Source organism: Ictidomys tridecemlineatus, chromosome 9, assembly GCF_052094955.1.
Source record: "Ictidomys tridecemlineatus isolate mIctTri1 chromosome 9, mIctTri1.hap1, whole genome shotgun sequence".
NCBI classification, from domain to species: domain Eukaryota; kingdom Metazoa; phylum Chordata; class Mammalia; order Rodentia; family Sciuridae; genus Ictidomys; species Ictidomys tridecemlineatus.
In genome coordinates this window covers 57,441,601-57,460,914 of record NC_135485.1, presented here as the reverse complement: position 1 = coordinate 57,460,914, position 19,314 = coordinate 57,441,601, and the positions used below count along the sequence as shown (strand labels likewise).

Genomic DNA, 19,314 nt, shown 5'->3' with positions numbered 1-19,314 from the left:
CCAGCTCCTAGAATCTCCCTACACTTCATGGTTTGTGGTTCCTTCCTCCATCTTCAAAGTCAGCAGCATAGTGTCTTTCAATCTTACTTTGACTCTGAGTTCCTTTTTCTATCTTAAAGGACAATTGTGATTATACTGAACCCATCCTGATAATCCCAGGGTAATCTCCATATTGCAGTACACCTAACTTAATTGTATCTATAAAGTCCCTTTTGCCATGTAAGATAACACATATATAGGGTCTGTAGATTAGGATAAGGACATCTTGGGGGAGGGGCATTATTCTGCCTATCCCATCTAAGGATTTGAATTGGGTTTTGTTGTTGTTTGTTTTTAGCATTAGGTGGTCTCTTCAGTCAGCCTGCCCAAGCTCCTACCCAGTCCAACCAGCTGATAAATACTGCAAGTGCTCTTTCTGCTCCGACACTATTGGGAGATGAAAGAGATGCTATTTTGGCAAAATGGAATCAACTGCAGGCATTTTGGGGAACAGGAAAAGGATATTTCAATAATAATATTCCACCAGTGGAATTCACACAAGAAAATCCCTTTTGCCGATTTAAGGTATTAATTCTGTTTCTGCTCTTTATTTTAAAAAGAATACATTCGAAAGAACATGATTTTTTCATTAAAATTATATCAAGAAAACAGTTGCTTGTTTCTTTAGTACTCCTTGAACATGGTATGATTATACTTTTAAAAATATAGAAATTATAAAATCAGAATGTTTTCTTTTATGGCTCAGAGGGATCAGAATATGGCTAAAGATAATGTATCACTAGAATGTGACTTATAACTTAAGGGAAAATGGTCTGCCTTGCACACCTGTAAAGGGGAGACTCAAAATTAGACATTAGTTGTATTCATATAACATTGGTAAGTAAACTGCAGCCTGGCCAGTGGACAATTGTCCTTGGCCCGTGTAACCCTATTGCCATTTTCTTTGTTCTAATTTCTTGTCTACCAAGCAACCATCTCATTTTTAAATTTTTTTTAATTAGTTACACATGACAATACAATGATCTTTACATATCATGCATTTGAATCAGATGGGATATAATTTCTCATTTTTCTGAGTGTACAGGTTGCAGAATTACATTGGTCATGCAGTCATGTATATAACCAAAGCAATAATAATATCTATTTTATTCTGCTGTCCTTCCTTTCCCCCCTTTCCCTCGCCTCTCCTCTCATCACTTTTCTCTACCCAATCTAATGTGACCCACTTCTTTTTTTTCCCCCCTCACATCTTCATACCTGTATTCTGTACAATGAAGGGGATTTCCTTCCCTCTTCCATGCAATTCCCATTTTCCTCCCTTTCCCTCCCACCTCTCTTCCCTATCTAAAGGTAATTTTCTTCTCATGCTCTTCCTCCCTACTCCATTTTGAGTCACCTCCCTTATATCAGAGAAGACATTCGGCATTTGTTTTTTGGGGATTGGTTAACTTCACTTAGCATAATTTGCCACCATTTCCCTGCAAATGCCATGATCTTGTTATTTTTTAGTCCATTGTGTATAAATGCCACTTTTTTTTAATCCATTCATCCATTGAAGGGCATCTAAGTTGGTTCCACAGTCCAGCTATTGGGAATTGTGCTGCTATAAACATTAATGTGGCTGTGTCCCTATAGTATGCCATTTTTAGGTCTTTTGAGTATAGTCCGAGAAGAAGAATAGCTGGGTTAAATGATGGTTCCATTCCCAGTTTTCCAAGGAATCTCCACACTGCTTTCCAAATTGGCTGCATCAATTTGCAGTCCCACCAGCAATGTATGAGTGTACCTTTTTCCACGCATCCTTGATAGCACATGTTGTTGTTTGACTTCATAATGGCTGCCATTCTTACTGGAGTGAGATGGTATCTTAGAGTAGTTTTAATTTGCATTTCTCTGATTGCTATCAATGTAACCATCTCATTTGAATTTGACTTCATATATTTATTCATCAGTGAAAGAGAGTATGTAGGTCTACTTAAGCAGTGTATTTTCCATAAAAAGTTAATGTATTTTAGTCAGTTTTATATTTCAACCTGTGTTTGTTTGTGTATGTGTGTGTGTTGCTAGGGATGGTACCTAGGGCCTTTTGCATGCTAGGAAAATGTCCTACCACTTAGCTGTATACACACGCAAGCCTTGTAATTAAGCCTTTTCTGAGTTATGTTGACCTGTGTCAGTCCCTTAAACTTAACCAGTAGTCTTGGGTTTGGAGCTACAAGGCTGAGGATCAGATGCTTGAACAGAGTGAAACAAAAAGTGGTCAGCCTGTCTTTGTTAGAGTACATATCTTAGTCTCATCACTCTAACAAAAAAGTACACATTTGGGATCAAAGGCATTTCAGATTGCACATCTGAATAAGAATATTTGCATATGCATAATGAGACTCACCTTGGGGGTAGGACCCAATCTAAACGTGAAATTCATGTATTATATAGTTTTATGCACAACCTGAAGCACGTTGTTGTTTTGACTGCAACCCATTACATGAGAGCAGGTGTGAAAGTTTCCACTGAGCCATCATATCAAAACAATTTCAGAATTTGAAGCACTTTGGATTTCAATTACTCAACCTATATATTTTTTGAGTAAATTAGTTGAAATTTTAATCCTTTTGTTTAGTGATAAGAAATGCAATAGTAGATATAAGTTGAATATAATGATTTAAACTTTTTCTTTTTTCAAAATTTGAAGTATACTTGATAACAAGATAAAGAGCAATGTTTTAGCCTGGGTCTGGGTAATGGTTCAGTGGTAGAGTGCTTGCCTAGCACATGTGAGGCACTGGGTTCAATCCTTAGCATTGAATGAAAAATAAATAAATAAATATATAGATAAAGGCATTCTGTCCATTTACAACTACCAAAAAAAAAAAACAACAAAAAACACCCAAAACTAACATGTTTAATAAAAGTTTTGTTACATGAAACCATAAAATGATAGACATTTTTTTAGTGATTTTTAACCTGACAGTTTCATTATTGTACATTAAAAGTATTTATTTGTAAATCATTTCCTTATCTAGAACTTTAAGATTCTATGAATCAGGTATATTGTGAAATAAATTCAGTTGGCCTGTGATTTTTGCATTAATGTTTATAATGACATGCAAAGTAGTTTGATTGGTTCTAAATATTCAACAATAATGAATATCAAACTTTTTTCTGAGTAAAAGCTCTTCAGTTACTATTTTAAGGAGCAAATTTTAATTTCACCCTATTTATATTATTCTTGGGTAATATAGTTATAATTGTGTGACTTCTTTGGGTACAAAATAATGTATTCTTCATAACCAAACATAAGCTGTTTTGCCTCATTGTAGCAGCTATTAAGCTATTAATTTTAAACACTTAAGATATGTACATATTTTTATATTATTTATTTTGTCATTTCGCAGGCAGTAGGTTATAGTTGTATGCCCAATAATAAAGATGAAGATGGGCTAGTGGTTTTAGTTTTCAACAAAAAGGAAACAGATATTCGAAGCCAACAACAGCAGTTGGTAGAATCACTGCACAAAATTTTGGGAGGAAACCAGACCTTAACTGTAAATGTAGAGGGTATTAAAACATTGCCAGATGATCAGTAAGTATATATAAAATATACTATTTATTTTTATGTCCCCTGGTCCAGAGAGTAGTCAGCAGAGTTTTTTTGTTGTTGTTGAAACACAGATTATATCTTAGAACAGAATGTTATTTCCCAGCTGGTGGTTATTTAGTATTTGTAGAAATGTTTGTTTAAAAGCTTTTTTTTTTTTTTAATTTTGGATTTCTTATTAGATGCTAATAATTTCATAGACTTTCATTCAAGACCAGGAGGAAATATTTTATCACAGTTATACAAACTGAATGCCACATGATATTACTAGAAGGTTTAATTAACTTATTACCATTCATGTTCATTCATGACTAATTGTGATTACTTTACTTCCCTTGTCCTCATATGATTTTTAGTCTTAGTGGCAAGGCATTTTACTTTAGAATTTTAAGATTGAATTTTATTTCTTGCTATCAGTAATGCAGAAAAGTAACCCATAAGTTTCAGCAGAATCTTCAAAGTATTTCTTAGTTCTGGAAAAAATATCAGATAACATTTATGTAGGACTTCGCAGCTGACCAAACCTTTTCACAAATTTGATCTTGTTGACCTGCATTTTAACTTTTATCATTTAAATTGGTTGACGACTGAATTTGAGGGCTTATTCTCCAAGATTTGAGGGGAAAAAGAATTCTGAATTAATCTAGCACCCTTCTAAAATCATACGTTGTATTGATATTTGTGGCTGTGGGTTATATGTACTCAATATTTTATAAGTTGGGTTTTTTCCCTACAGGACAGAAGTTGTCATTTATGTTGTTGAACGTTCTCCAAATGGTACATCAAGAAGAGTTCCAGCTACAACATTATATGCACATTTTGAACAAGCTAATATAAAAACACAATTGCAGCAACTTGGTGTAACACTTTCTATGACTAGAACAGAACTATCTCCTGCACAGATTAAACAGCTTTTACAGAATCCTCCTGCTGGTATGTTTCTAGAGTTATACAATTGAGAAAATTAAAGATTTAGAAATAAGTGTTCCCCTTTTAGGAGATGTATTAATGTTAATCAGTATGAGCTTATCACATGTGTACTTATTTGTGAGATCGTTTTGAATATTTGCATTCATTCATTCATGTAACTTTATTATATAGCTAATATATTTGTTAGAAATATTGAGAAATTATCAACTAAAGAAAAAGAATACATAATTCATCTACCCTCTTATATTATTTTGATTTCCTATAGCTTATCTCTTAAGCTGAATATTCAAATAAAACCTGAATTTTTTTCCACCGTAAGAAATTCTAGATGGCCTAACTATGTTGACTAGTTCTCCTTTATTTCCCTTCCCTAGAAGTAACTATTAATTCTTTTTTTTTTAACAAATTTTTTTTTTTTAAAGAGAGAGTGAGAGAGGAGAGAGAGAATTTTTAATATTTCTTTTTTAGTTCTCGGCAGACACAACATCTTTGTTGGTATGTGGTGCTGAGGATCGAACCCCAGCCGCACGCATGCCAGGCGAGCGCGCTATCGCTTGAGCCACATCCCCAGCCCTATTAATTCTTTATCTGTGATTTTAAATGTAAGCATACGTACTTGTAGTTTCTTTAAAAAAGGATTTTGCGCTGTACATTTGCTGTAGCTTGCCTTTTCACCTACAGTCTTCCTTAGTACTTTTCATGTCAGTACATGAAGGTAAATTTTATTCTGTTTAAACACCTACATAGTATTTTACACATATGTGTTGCTGTTTAATTCAAGTGTTGTTTCTGAGTTTTCAGTTTTATAAACTGTTTCCTTGTAGATATGTCTAGAGTACATGGGTATGTACTTTTTTAGAATGGATCTCTGGAAATGAAATTGGAGTCAATATTATATATGTTAGATATATACGTTTCATATTGCCAAATTGCCCTCTAAAAAAACCCCACCATTTAAATTTCTTGTTTTTTAGGGGGCTACTGGGGATTGAATTCAGGGACATTCGACCACTCAGCTACATCCCCAGCCTGATTTTGTATTTTATTTAGAGACAGGGTCTCACTGAGTTGCTGAGGCTGGCTTTCAACCTGCGATCCTTCTTTCTCAGACTTCGAGCTTCTGGGATTGTAGGCATGCGCCACCACACCTGGCTCCATTGGAATTCTTAACAGCAATATTTTTTGCTGCTGCTGTTTTGCTACAGATGGCAATAAATTAATTTAAAAATTAATATTTATTTTAATCTGCATTTTCCTGATTACTAGCAAAGTTGAATTAGCTAAATATTTGCATTTTTGTGTTTTACCTATTTATATCCTTGGTCCATTTTCTATTAGGGTCTGTCTCTGTCATTATAGGAGCTCTTAACTGTATTCTGAAGGTTAATCTATTATTCTGTAGGTTTTAGATATTTCCTTTCAACTTGTATTTTTTGTTTTAGCTTTGTCCTATAAAACTTTTTACTTTTAGAATGATCATATTTGACAATCATTTTTCATTATAGCTTCTGAGTCTGTCTTTGGGGAAAATCTTTCCCATACACATATTTTAAACACAGAAAAGTGTTTAAAAAATATTTTTTCTTTGTGGTAGGTGTTGATCCTATTATTTGGGAACAAGCCAAGGTGGATAACCCTGATTCTGAAAAGTAAGTATATCTTCAAGCTAATATTTACTACTATGGAAGCAAACAGATGTAAGCTAAGCTCTTAATTGTATTTCTAACATTTGAGGAGTCTATTTTCATTGCTTTAAAAAAAAAAAATGTTTGGGGAGACCCATAGTGTGGTGAAAACTACTAGAGATGAAGAAATCTGAGTGCCATTTCCCCAATTAACATTGAGTTTCATTATAATTTTTGACAACTATATTTCCTCATTATTTCCTCATTTGTAAAATAGGGAGGAACACTTGATTTCATATTGATCCATCTAGAAATTTGATGTAAAATTATATATTACTATGAAAATCTTATATATTTTGTAGTAACAGACTTAAGATCAGATAATTGACTACTTGCATTTCTTCAGGTTAATTCCTGTACCAATGGTGGGTTTCAAAGAGCTGCTTCGAAGATTGAAGGTTCAAGATCAGATGACTAAGCAGCATCAGACCAGATTAGATGTAAGCAACTAGCTTTTTATTCTCTGGTTCTGGTAGTAGGTAGAGGGACTAGAGACATTTAATTATTTTATCATGGGTGCCATTTTTCTCTTATGGGGAACCAGTATACTGCACATTAACAATTATAGCTTTATACAACTACCTTCTTTATAATAGGGTTCTTAATATCATATAAATATGATTTGATATATTTCAAAAATATTGATTTTCTTTTTTGGTACTCAAAATATTTTCTAATTTCCTTTGAGAATATTGATTGTTTTTGATTAGTGAATTATTTAAAAATATTTTTCATTTGCAAGTGTTGGAGGTTTTTCGGGGATTGAACTCAGGGACAGTAGACAACTGAGCCACATCCCCAGCCCTATTTTTTATTTTATTTAGAGACAGGGTCTCACTGAGTTGCTTAGCGCCATTGCTGAGTTTGGCTTTGAACTCATGATCCTCCTGCCTCAACCTCCCCAGCTGCTGGGATTACAGTTGTGTGCCACCATGCCCAGCCCATACATCTTAATATTACAAGTAATTTTTAGTTTTTCATCTATTATCTCTGCTTTGATGTCCTTTGTGGAATAGAAATCCTTAATTTTATTGTAATTAAATTGGGGTGTTTTTGATTTTCCTTTTTTGTCCTTAGAAATTTTTTAAACCATTCTTTACCCTAGGATCTAAGAGTCACCTACATTTTTTTCTAACATTTGGAGTTTAATCTTTCACATTTGCCTCTTTTGCCCTCAGTAGTGGAGTTCACCTCTTTACATGTTATGTGACTTGAACTTTTTTCCTGAATGGTGGGTCTATTTTTCAAATATCCATAAAACATTTGATTTACCCCATTTAACTAAGAATTTGAATTATTATATGTATATATATATGTATATGATCTAATTCTAGATCTATTATGTTTCAGGGTCCAGTTGGTCTGTTCTCACAAGAGTTTTTTACTTTTGTGGCTTTGCAACACATACTAAAAGCTAGTAGATTGAATTTCCAGTTTTTGTTCTTCTCAGGGTTTTCTTGGCTCTCTATGGACCTTTATTTTTTCATAAAGATACTGGAATCAGTTTTTCAAAATGCCAGAATTTTGAAATTGCATTAAATGTAAAGACTAATTAGTAAAGAATTGAATCCTAATGCTAAATCACTCCATACATGAATATAAATTGTCTCTTTAATCACTGATGTCTTTTATGTCCTTCATAATTATTTTAATATATTCTTTTTAAAAATCTTACATGCTCCTTTTTGGTTAATTCCTGGATGGTCAATAAATACTGCAGATGGTAACATGGTTACCTAGTTTTGTCTCTTTATAATGGCCTGGCATTTATTTCCTTCAAAGGTGATATGCACAGATAGACTTGTTAAAATATGTTATACAATCTTCTTATCCTCTTTCCTATGTCTATGTTAGCCAGTGACATAGAATGACTCATTATGATGGGACAGTTATGGGATTAAATCCAGTTGGAATGCTTTAGTGACATGGAGAGATTTTTAACCTAGTTTGTTAAGATTTTGTAAGGTAGAAAGTAGGATTTTAAGCCAGCAAAGAATAAATTAAAGATCCAGTGTCATAAAAATGTATTCAGTTGTAGAATTTATATTTCTTTTCCTCTCCAATCTGATTACTCCAAATATTCTGTAAACAGTTGTATTGGGCTATACTATATTTTATGGCAATAGATTGAGGTGATTAAGCCTACCCCTACCCTCTGCCCCTTTTTACTATGCAATGCCCAAATATCCTAGTGCTCTGAAGAATTCTTTTAATAGTAACTTATGATTTTTAGATACATAAGAAGGAAAAACTGCAAATGCATAATTAAAGGGAAAGAATTTTATATTTTGAGAGATAAATTTCAAGTTTATTTCAGATTTAGGCATTGCATATAGGCATACCTGATAAATAATTGTAATACTCATACCTGACTTTTATAAAAGGCATTTTTCCCCCACAGATTATATCTGAAGATATTAGTGAGCTACAAAAGAATCAAACTACAACTATGGCCAAAATTGCACAATACAAGAGGAAACTCATGGATCTTTCCCATAGAACCTTACAGGTAGTAATTTGGAATTTTTCCCCCAACATTTACAAGATGATACATGTGAATTACGTGCTGAATATAGGAAAAAAAGAGACTCAGAAGAAATAATGATCCAATCTGTAAGTACTAAACTTAGTAAAGCCTAGACATTGGAGGAGAAGTCTTACAGGGTTGGGTAAGGAGAGTAAAACTCTAAAGTTCACATCTTAGTAACAGAGTAAAGGAAAACCATGAAGAAATAAAGCATTTTAGTATGAGGAAAGCATATATGAAATCACTGATATCTAGTCTTCATAAAGTAGAAAATACTTCTTATTTTTGAATGCCAGAAAAGGGAGTGTAACCACTAATGGTTGAAAAAAACAACAGAACTTCCAAACTAACAAGAGAAAATTAAAAATGAACAACAACAAAAAAAAAACACCCTGAAATTATAAACTATCATGAAAACAAATATTACATACCAGAATCAGTGGGATGCAGCAAAAACTGTCCTCAAGAGGAAAATGTATAGGCTTAAAAAAAAACAACTTTATTTCTAAAAATCAAATGAAAGAAAATAAACTCATGTTGTAGCATGTTAAAGTACTTCATTTTCTTTTATTGCTGAGTAATACTTCATCATATGAATGTTCTGCATTTTTATTCACTCATCATTTGATGTACACTTTGGTTGTTTTCACCTTTTGGCTATTGTGAATAATGTTGTCATTAATATTTGTGTACATTTTATTAGATGTATGCTTCCATTTTCTTGGGTATAAATCTAGGAGTGAAATTTCTGGGTCATATGGTTAATACTGCATTTAATTGTTTGTGAAATTGCCAAACTGTTTTTCAAAGCAGCTGTAGCATTTTACATCTCTATTTTTAGCACCTTAAAAAAAAAATCTATGAACAGATATTTCTAATAAAAATGCAAATTATGTTTAGTGAAAAAAAGACTTACTGGCTATATAAGGCAAGATTTCATTTATATGACATGCAAAAATGGGACAATGCTGCTAGAGGCTGGAGATGAGAACTTTGGGGGATGATGGAAATAGTTTATACATACTTTTGTGGGTTGTATGGGGGATTACCCTAGGGCCTTATACATACTAAGCATGAATTTTGCCGTTTAGCTATACTCCAAACACCTTTTTTATTAATTTTTTTTTTGCAAGTTTTTTTGTTAGTTTATTGTTGTTGTTGTTGTTTTTTAATAAAGAAGGATAAGTGTTTGAAACTAGCTTCTAGAGGGATAAAAAATAATGATGGACTTCCTCTATCAGATTTATAACTTACTTTAAACTTCTTGTACTTTTGGGGTATCTTTTTTTTCTTTTCATTCTCTCATGCTTTTTTGTGGCAGGTGGGAGGCTCTGCAGTACTAGTGATCAGACTTAGGTCATCATAATTTTGGTGGTGGTTACATGACTGTATATATTTGTCAAAATTAACTAGAGACCTATAGAACTCTACACCTAAGTGGGTGAATTTTGTTGTATGCGGATTATACCTCAGTGAATTGGGACCAGAAAACCCCAGAAATTCTAAATGAAGAAATGACAGTCTTTCAATATAACAGTGTTCTAACACATTAAAGGAAAATATATAATAGACTATATCCAAAAATAGCAAATATTTCAAAAGGCAAAACATAAAAATGAATATTCAGAACCTAGACCCTGAGATACCCAATCTTATCATTATTAATCACTGTTATCATGGAGGTTTTCAAAAATATAATAAGCAATAAAATAAATATCAATACTGGACAGGAGATCAAACAATCAGTTTGCTGATGACATTATTTAGAAAACTCAGGACAATTTATCATAGAATTAGTGTAATCTGGCTAGATATAAAGTGTAAAAATTAGCTTTTCTTATATCATCATGAAAACAGGAAAATACAACATTTGTTATGATGACAAAACTATAAAATACTTAGGAATAAATTTATGGGGAAAGTACATAATTTGAGGTCTTTACAAATAGAAAAAACCATATTTTTAAATGAAAAGACTTCATAAAGTTTAAAAAGGAATTAACATTTTTTTTAAATAAAGAAGGATAAGTGTTTGAAGCTAGCTTCTAGGACAATATAAAAGAAAAAATGAAGAAGACCTTCCTTTATAAGTAAGGTTTAAGAACCTACTTTAAAACTCTGTGGTCAGGCTGGGGATGTGGCTTAAGCGGTAACGCACTCGCCTGGCATGCGCAGGGTGTTGGGTTCAATCCTCAGCACCACATAAAAATAAAATAAAGATGTTGTGTCCACCGAAAACTGAAAAATAAATATTAAAAAAAATTCTCTCTTCTCTCTCCTCTCTCTCTTAAAAAAAAAAAAAACTCTTGTGGTCAAATCAATGTTAAATTGACAATAGGATTAGACATAAAGATCTCTGGAAGAGAATCAAAAATCTAAGTAGATGCAAGTATATCTGTATGCTTGACATATGACAGAAGTGGTAGCATTTATTTTATCTTTAGTGTTAATATATGTTAATATATGTATTATACAAGAGATTCTATAATTTGACAAGAAAACCTAATTGAAATGTGGGCAAAAATATTTGTAAAGGCATGTCACAGAAAAACAAAGACAAAGTTACTTCTTAACCAGAGATGCTCCTCTAGCTTACTAGAAGTCAGGGATTTGCAAATTAAAGAAAAAATTTTTTATATTCATCAGATCAGAAAACTTTAACCACCACTACCAGTGGCTGGCAGGAATGTGGGGTAACGATAGCTCTGACAAGTAGTTTGTGAATCTACACTGTTGGAATTTTTGGAGAAAGCCATCTTAGCAGCTTCTATTATAACTGAAAACATACTTTTAAGCCCAGCAATCTCATTCTTGGGGGTCTACAAAGATCTTTACACAAAAATATGTAGTAAAGCATTGGTCATAGAATCATAACTAGAAATAAATACGTGCCTATCAAGATAATAATGATTGATTATTGGTTATTACTCATGAAAAGGCATGAAGCTGTTAAAAATAACAAATTAGAGCCACACCTCTTAAGGATTTTAGTATGATTATAATTGAGTTAACTTTGTGGGGGAAAAAAAGGATTAGGAGTGTGGATGAAAGTTTGAAGGAACTTGCAGTTTTGTCACTGTGTATCTTGGGATTGGGAGTAAGAACAGAGCAAGTCTGCCTTTAGTGGTCTCAGCACTTATTCCCGATGTACTATTAAGTTTGCTTAAAGAAAGAAGCACGACACAGAATAACAAACAGTATAGTTGTATTTTAGATACATGTATGTGCATGTATGTTTTATATGTGTGAACGAAAGTATAGGGGAATGAACTTTAGTCAGGGCTGTTTCTCTTGAGAGAATGAGAGAAAATTTGCCAAAATTCTTGTATAGTTTCTAGACAGGCAAATACTGCTTTTTAAATCTGAAGCAGAAGTCCAATAAAATTTTTAAAAACTTAAAATTATTATAAGCTCACATTTTTATATAAAGAACACTTGATTCTGAAAGGCTATAAAGGTGTAAAACTGTGAGGTGCATAGAGAGCCTACATCTTGGGGGCAAATCTTTACCCCTCACACAACCAACAGAGCACTCATTTCTAGGGTATATAAAGAACTCAAAAAGCTAAGCACCAAAAAAATAAATAACCCAATTAATAAATGGGCCAAGGACCTGAACAGACACTTCTCAGAAGATGATATATAGTCAATCACCAAATGTATGAAAAAATGTTCTTCATCACTAGCAATTAGTGAAATGCATATCAAAACCTCTCTTAAGATTTCATTTCACTCCAGTCAGAATGGCAGCTATTATGAAGACAGACAATAATAAGTGTTGGTGAGGATGTGGCGAAAAAGGTACACTCATACACTGCTGGTGGGACTGCAAATTGGTACAGCCAATATGGAAAGAAGTATGGAGATTTCTTGAAAATTGGGAACCACCATTTGACCCAGCTATCCCTCGCCTTGGTCTATACCCAAAGGACTTAAAAACAGCATACTACAGGGACACAACCACATCAGTGTTTATAGCAGCACAATTCATAATAGTTAAACTCTTGGAACCAACCTAGATGCCCTTCAACAGATGAATGGATTAAAAAAATATGGCATGTATATACAATGGAATATTATTCAGCAATAAAAAAGAATGAAATCATGGTATTTGCAGGTAAATAGATGGAGTTAGAGAAGATAATGCTAAGTGAAGTTAGCCAATCCCAAAAAAACAAATGCTGAATGTTTTGAAATAAGGAGGCTGATTCATAGTGAGGTAGGGAGAGAGGGAACCTGGGAGGAATAGACAAACTCTAGATAGGGCAGAGGGGTGGGAGGGGGGGTATGGGGTTATTAATAATGGTAGAATGTGTTGATCATTATTATCCAAAGTACAGGTATGAAGACACAATTGGTGTGAATATACTTTGTATACAAACAGAGATAAAAAATTGTGCTCTGTAAGAATTATAATGCATTCCGCTGTCATATATAAATTTTTAAAACAGTGTTTTACAAAAAGAAAAAAAAAAGTATAAAAACCATAGGTTTAAAAGAACTGTTGTACTCCTTCTACCAGCACTTAAGTGATACTTCTACGTAGTACCACAGAAATGTGAGTCAGCTCTTGAACTGTTAAGCCCAGCTTTATTGTTAATTTTCAGCTAATTTCTGTCAACAGCTAGTAAAATTACTTGCATAACTGAAAAAAGTTCTGTTAGTATTGATGATTTCTTTTTAATAGGTCCTAATCAAACAGGAAATTCAAAGGAAAAGTGGTTATGCCATCCAAGCTGATGAAGAGCAACTGCGGGTTCAGCTAGATACAATTCAGTGTGAACTGAATGCACCTACTCAGTTCAAAGTAAGCATTTCTACAACATAAAGCTAGAATTTATTTCAGGTGGATTTGCAGACAAGTTTTGAGTAGTTTTCAAACAATAACTTTGCATTTTTTTAACATTCTTTAATTAAAAAACTCTAAATTGAACTTAGTCATGATTTTTGGCTTGTGTTAGTGCTTCAAATAATGTACAGAGCAAGAATTGGAAATTTTTAATTGATAATTTTGAAACTCTCCTTTCAAAAGGTTCTCTTTTTGAAATGGTTGCTGTTGTTAGCAGTTGTATTTTGACCCATTCTTACTCTTAGGGCCGACTAAATGAACTGATGTCCCAAATCAGAATGCAAAATCATTTTGGAGCAGTCAAATCTGAAGAAAGATATTATATAGATGCAGACCTATTGCGAGAAATTAAGCAGGTAAGTGTTGTACAAAGATGTACTTTTAAAAAAGTGTCAGCTTACCACTTCACATGCATTAGAATGGCTATTATCCAAAAATAATAATAATGTGTTTGCAATGATGTGGAGAAGTTGGAACCTTTGAACTGTTAAGGAAAGTGGAGCCTGTAGAAAACAGTGTGGTAGGGCCTCTAAATGTTATAAACAGAGTTACTAGGTGATCTGGCAGTTCCACTCTAGATGACCCAAGGAAATTGAAAGCAGGTATTTGAACAGATATATATCCATGTATATACACACACAATGTGTTATTTCTTCCTAAGAAGAAGAAAATTCTTACACATGCCATAATATTGATAGACCTTGAAGATGTTATCCTAAGTGACATAAGCCAGCCATAAAAGGACTAATTTTGTATGACTCCACTTACATGAGGTACCTAAAATAGTCCAGTTAATAGAGAATAATGGTGGTTGCCAGGGGATGAGAAGAGGGGGGAATGGAGAGTACTATTTAATTGGCACAGAATTTCAGTTTGGGAAGATGAAAAGTTCTAGAGATAGATGGTGGTGATTACTGCCCAACAGTGTCAATGTACTTAATACCCCTGATTTGGGCTTAACAGTTCAAATGATAAATTTTATTTTCTGTTTTACCACAATAAAAAATAAGTGAATCATGCCCATCACCATCTCCTCTGAGCATATAAAGGGTGAATTTAGAGGTAATAGAATCCCTAAAGTTACCTAGACCTTACTACTCAAAGTGTAGGTGGCAGCAGCACCTGGAAGATCATTAGAAATGCAAAATCTCAGTCTTTATTCTAAATCTACTCAGCTTGCATTTTACCAAGGTCATAGGGAGATGAGTGTGCATGTTAAATTGAAGAGCAACTATTGGAGATCATACCTTCTCAATCTGTATGCCACATACAAGTATATAGAGTTAAGGGACCTATGCAGAGGTTGGGGTAGCCAGAATCTTCAACCATGTGTCTAAGGCTCACTTTAAATGAAAAAAAGATTTTTTTACTATAGCTTATTTTCATACAAATTTATTTAATGAAAGCTATTCAAATATTGATTGTGCATAAATAAAATATTAAACGAGGTATAGTGTCTCATGCCTGTAATCCCAGCAATTTGGGAGGCTAAGGCAGAAAGGATCACAGGGTTGAGGCCAGCTTTAGCAATTTAGCAAGACCCTGTCTCAAAATAAATTTAAAAATAAAAAAAGGACGGGGGTGTAACTCAGTGTTGAAGAGTGCTTCTGGAATCAGTCCCTAGCAACAGCAGCAGCAACAATGACATATATATATATATATTATACCCCCCCCACACACACACACATAAGTACCTATATGTATGTGTGCATGTATATATATATATTATGTATATATTTATGTGTGTATGTATACACATATTTATTTGTTGTTTGTATAAAAGATGGTAACTTAGTGAAACACTAGGTGTACTGGCATGAACTTGAGGATTTTAGATAGTTATGTCATTAACAAAGCAAATCTAGTGCTTTGTGGAAATGTAAAATAATACATATACTTTTGATTATTATGTGCTTCTCTTTTTAAAGTAAATATAGCTTTAAGGGGTAAATCTTTTGAAGGTTTTGAAGAGTTGTGAGGTGACTATTAGCACATTATAGTACAGAGCCATATTAAAGAGTCTGTACGTGCAGTAATATTGGAAATCATATAAACAGCCATCTTTCTAAAATGTTTTGGAATTGAACCACAACTTGCCCTCTACTTTATTGCCTTGGGCAAATGACTTATCAACGTCTTTAAAGTAAAAATGACCCTGATACTCCAAAGGGTGCTCAAGGATTTTAAATGAATAAGCAAGTTAATTTCAGTGAGGCTATTAAACAGTATGTTAGTATATGGGAAGGACTCCTAAAATGTTATCAACTATATTCATCATCACCCTTACCATTATTACATATACTTTGTACTTCAAAACATGAAAATTGTTTTTAAAATGTTTACTAGAAGTCATCTGTATTCATCTGTATTTAAGTACCTTCAACTTAATTTTGTTTTAATATCATACTTTTGTTTTTAATTTAAAAATATATCTGTTAAAGAAGCTGCTCATATTTTATCTTTCTTGAGAGTTTACTTTTACTGTGGGTTATGTAAAAGTTTTATTAGTAAAAGATGTAAAAATGTTTATGCTTGCCTGTTTTATTTAGAGCAGTTACTACGTACTGTATTATTGCTAGTACAATACTAAAATTTCTTATGAGTAGCTTGCAATTTAGCAGAATAATACATTAATATGTTCTATTTTATTCTAGCATTTGAAACAACAACAGGAAGGCCTTAGTCACTTGATTAGCATCATAAAAGATGATCTAGAAGATATTAAATTGGTAGAACATGGATTGAATGAAGCCATCCATGTCAGAGGTGGTGTCTTTAGTTGACAGTTCACAAACTTGTGTTGGTGGTTGGTGAAATACATCCTCTCAACTTACTTCATCAGGCCTTCCTTAAGAGAATGAAACTGACCACGTGGAAAAAAAAGAAAATGATCCTCTCCTGGCTTGGGTTTTACCGAAAAATCTGAAATAAAATAGCCACCTCACAACTCTTTAAAGATAACCTTCAAAAGATTTACCTCTAAAAGCTATATTTACTTTAAAAAGAGAAGTACACAATAACCAAAAGTATATGTATTATTTTACATTTCCACAACAGCATTTTCTTAACTATAATCAGTGTTTAATGATTATTCTTCATTCAGCTTTCCATAGCAAGTAAATATATGTCTACTTTGCACATAATTACTGAGCTGTTGGATATTTGTACTTCAGAGAGTAAATGTACATCAGTTTTTATATTTGTGAATTCATCTGTGGGAGGAGTAGAGAAAAATCCAAAAGTATTTAATGGTTAATGTGGTTTTCTTTTTTGTTCTATAAAGATTTGAAAATATATTTTTATATTACTTTACTTGTTTGGAATTTACAGAACACACCTAAGCAATTAGGATATAACACAATTACCATTTTTGCAAATTTTTTGTTTTTTAAATCTTTTTATTTCTAAAAAAGATGAAAACTTTTAAATAAATTCTTTATTTGTAATTTTAGATAATTCTGTCTGTGCTTTCTTTATTTGGCTTTTGGGGAAAGACCATTAATGTCCACTCAAATCCTAAATTCATAATTATAATCAATCCAGGAGTTTTAGTCTTAAGAGATCATCTAGGATAAGAATTCCCTGTGGTAGCATTATTATGTGAAAACAGATAATCTGAGTTAGACAACATAATGTTTCTTTAACAACCCAATTTTTTTTTTTTTTTTTTTGTATTTCTGGCTGCAGTCTATAAATACCTGGGCTGCATATTGTTGTCACCTCTTAAAATGCTATAACTTTACATTACTATGTGATGCTTTGGCTTATATTAAGAGGTGTAACAAGAAATTATCTCATAAGTCTTCCTATTGTATTTATGGGGAAGGTGAGAGATAGGATGCATGTATATCCAGAATGAGACCTCACTGAAGATTTCTCTGTTAGTACTGCAGACTAGGAGTTGCATAAGACGACTAGGAACTTTTAAACTGATTGTTCTTTCCAAGTTAACTGCTATAGTCACTTTTGACAGTTTAGGGCATGCAAAATTTGTTATATTCACTGAGCCACATAATCTAGTGGGCACATCACTAACCATGTATGCCGTGCTCATTTTCATGTTCTGGTACTATTAGGTTCTTGGTTCCACAAGATAAAAACACCTAGATAGAAGTCAGGGTCTGCCTTTTAAAGACAAGCCAGTCATCCTAGGCCCCACTGGGAACATATGCATACGGCACATGTAGTACTACAGGTGTGTTCCTATTAAATGATAACCGAGTGCTGTAGACTAAATCTGTTTCCGTAAAGTTCATAATTAAATTCTAATACCTAGTATGAGAGTCCTTGAATGTGGGGTCTCTGGGAGGTGATCAGGTCAGGAGGGTAGAGTCTTCAATCAATGGAATTAGTGTCCTACCTCTCCTGTTCGAGCATTCTGCTATGTGAGACCCAGCAAGAAGACAGCTCTTCTGCAAGAAACAAAAAGGGCCCTTACAGGAAGCAAATCTGCCAGCACCTTGATCTTGGACTTCCTAGCCTCCAAAACTGAGAAATAAATTTCTGTTACAAACTATCCAGTCTACAGTATTGCATTATCATAGCAGCCTAAACACATTAAGTTCTAAATTTTGGGTGAGTATGAGGAAGAATCACATTATCCTGACTACTAAGTTGTATTCTATAAGTCAGTTTACCAGAAGTAGGTGGTTCTTTTAATTTTGAATGAGGGCTACTTAGCTTGTACAAGACTCTGGGTTCAATACCCACCAACACACACACACACATACACTGCTTTTTAAACTTGTACAGTTGGGTTCCTGTTGGCTTTTGCATTCCATCCTGGGATCCCAGGCCTCTTAAATGAGTTTACAATTTATGTAATTGAGGTTTAAATCCTTGTGTTGCAAAGTTCTGTGGATTTTGCCAAATGTGTCATATCACGTATCCATCAATGCCATGTCATATAGAGTATTTTCACTGTCCAGAAAAAAATCTCCAATGTTTGCCCTGTTCAGCCTCCTCCTATCCCACCCCTGGCAGCCAGTTACCCTCTCTATAATTTTTCTTCTTCCAGTTCTGGGGATTGAACCCAAGGGTACTTAACCACTGAGTCTCATTTCTAGCCCTTTTTATTTTTATTCCTTATTCCTTTTATTACTCATTCTGAATCCTTATCACCTAGTTCAGATTTGAAAGTGACCTTAAATCTGTTTTGAAACACTGACAAAGGCAGAGCACAGTGGTATGCACTAGTGTACAAATCCTAGCAATTCTGGAGGTGGAGGCCCTAGAAGTATTGCTGGTTCAAAAGCCAGCCTCAGCAACTTAGCAGGATTCTGTCTCAAAAAGAGGGCTGGAGATGTGACTCAATGGTTGAGCACTCCTGAGTTCAATCCCTGGTACTAGGAAAAAAAAAAAAAACCATCAACAAAGTATAAACCAGTCTTGGCTTGGCTACCAATATCCACTGCTAAATTAGTCACTATTCAACTGCCACAGTACTATATAACTTCTTTTTTCCTTTTTTGATATATTCACTACCCTGTCAACCTTCCTAGATTAACATGAGATTCAAGTTAAGAGACTGAAATGTTTTGTAAACTGTCAGTGTTTATAAAGACAACGATATTCATATGTACTAAGGGAGGATGAAGAGATTGTCAAAGTCTTCCTACAAAGAGATGAGAATATCTTTTAAAACTGATTCAGGTATTAAATTTATGTTAAATCACTAACAATAGTGATGGACAATTTAATAGCTGGCAATTCTACAGAAATAATA

At 33.4% G+C, this 19,314-nt stretch overlaps 1 protein-coding gene across 4 annotated transcripts in view; it reads left to right on the top strand.

The window, feature by feature from the left end:
- The window catches only part of Nup54 (nucleoporin 54), a 32,179-nt gene that overhangs the window by 11,018 nt on the left and 1,847 nt on the right, over window positions 1-19,314 (top strand). For 3 of the 4 annotated variants that reach the window (XM_021734537.3, XM_005337258.3, XM_078021426.1), the window contains 9 exons: window positions 338-564; window positions 3,396-3,583; window positions 4,335-4,531; window positions 6,123-6,177; window positions 6,560-6,653; window positions 8,615-8,722; window positions 13,428-13,547; window positions 13,835-13,945; window positions 16,244-17,045. In XM_021734537.3, the coding sequence (XP_021590212.2) occupies window positions 338-564; window positions 3,396-3,583; window positions 4,335-4,531; window positions 6,123-6,177; window positions 6,560-6,653; window positions 8,615-8,722; window positions 13,428-13,547; window positions 13,835-13,945; window positions 16,244-16,372 (1,229 nt within the window). In that variant the 3' untranslated portion in view covers window positions 16,373-17,045. Of the gene's footprint in view, window positions 1-337; window positions 565-3,395; window positions 3,584-4,334; window positions 4,532-6,122; window positions 6,178-6,559; window positions 6,654-8,614; window positions 8,723-13,427; window positions 13,548-13,834; window positions 13,946-16,243; window positions 17,046-19,314 lie in introns of those variants that run through there. The other variant, XM_021734538.3, reaches the window with a different exon arrangement.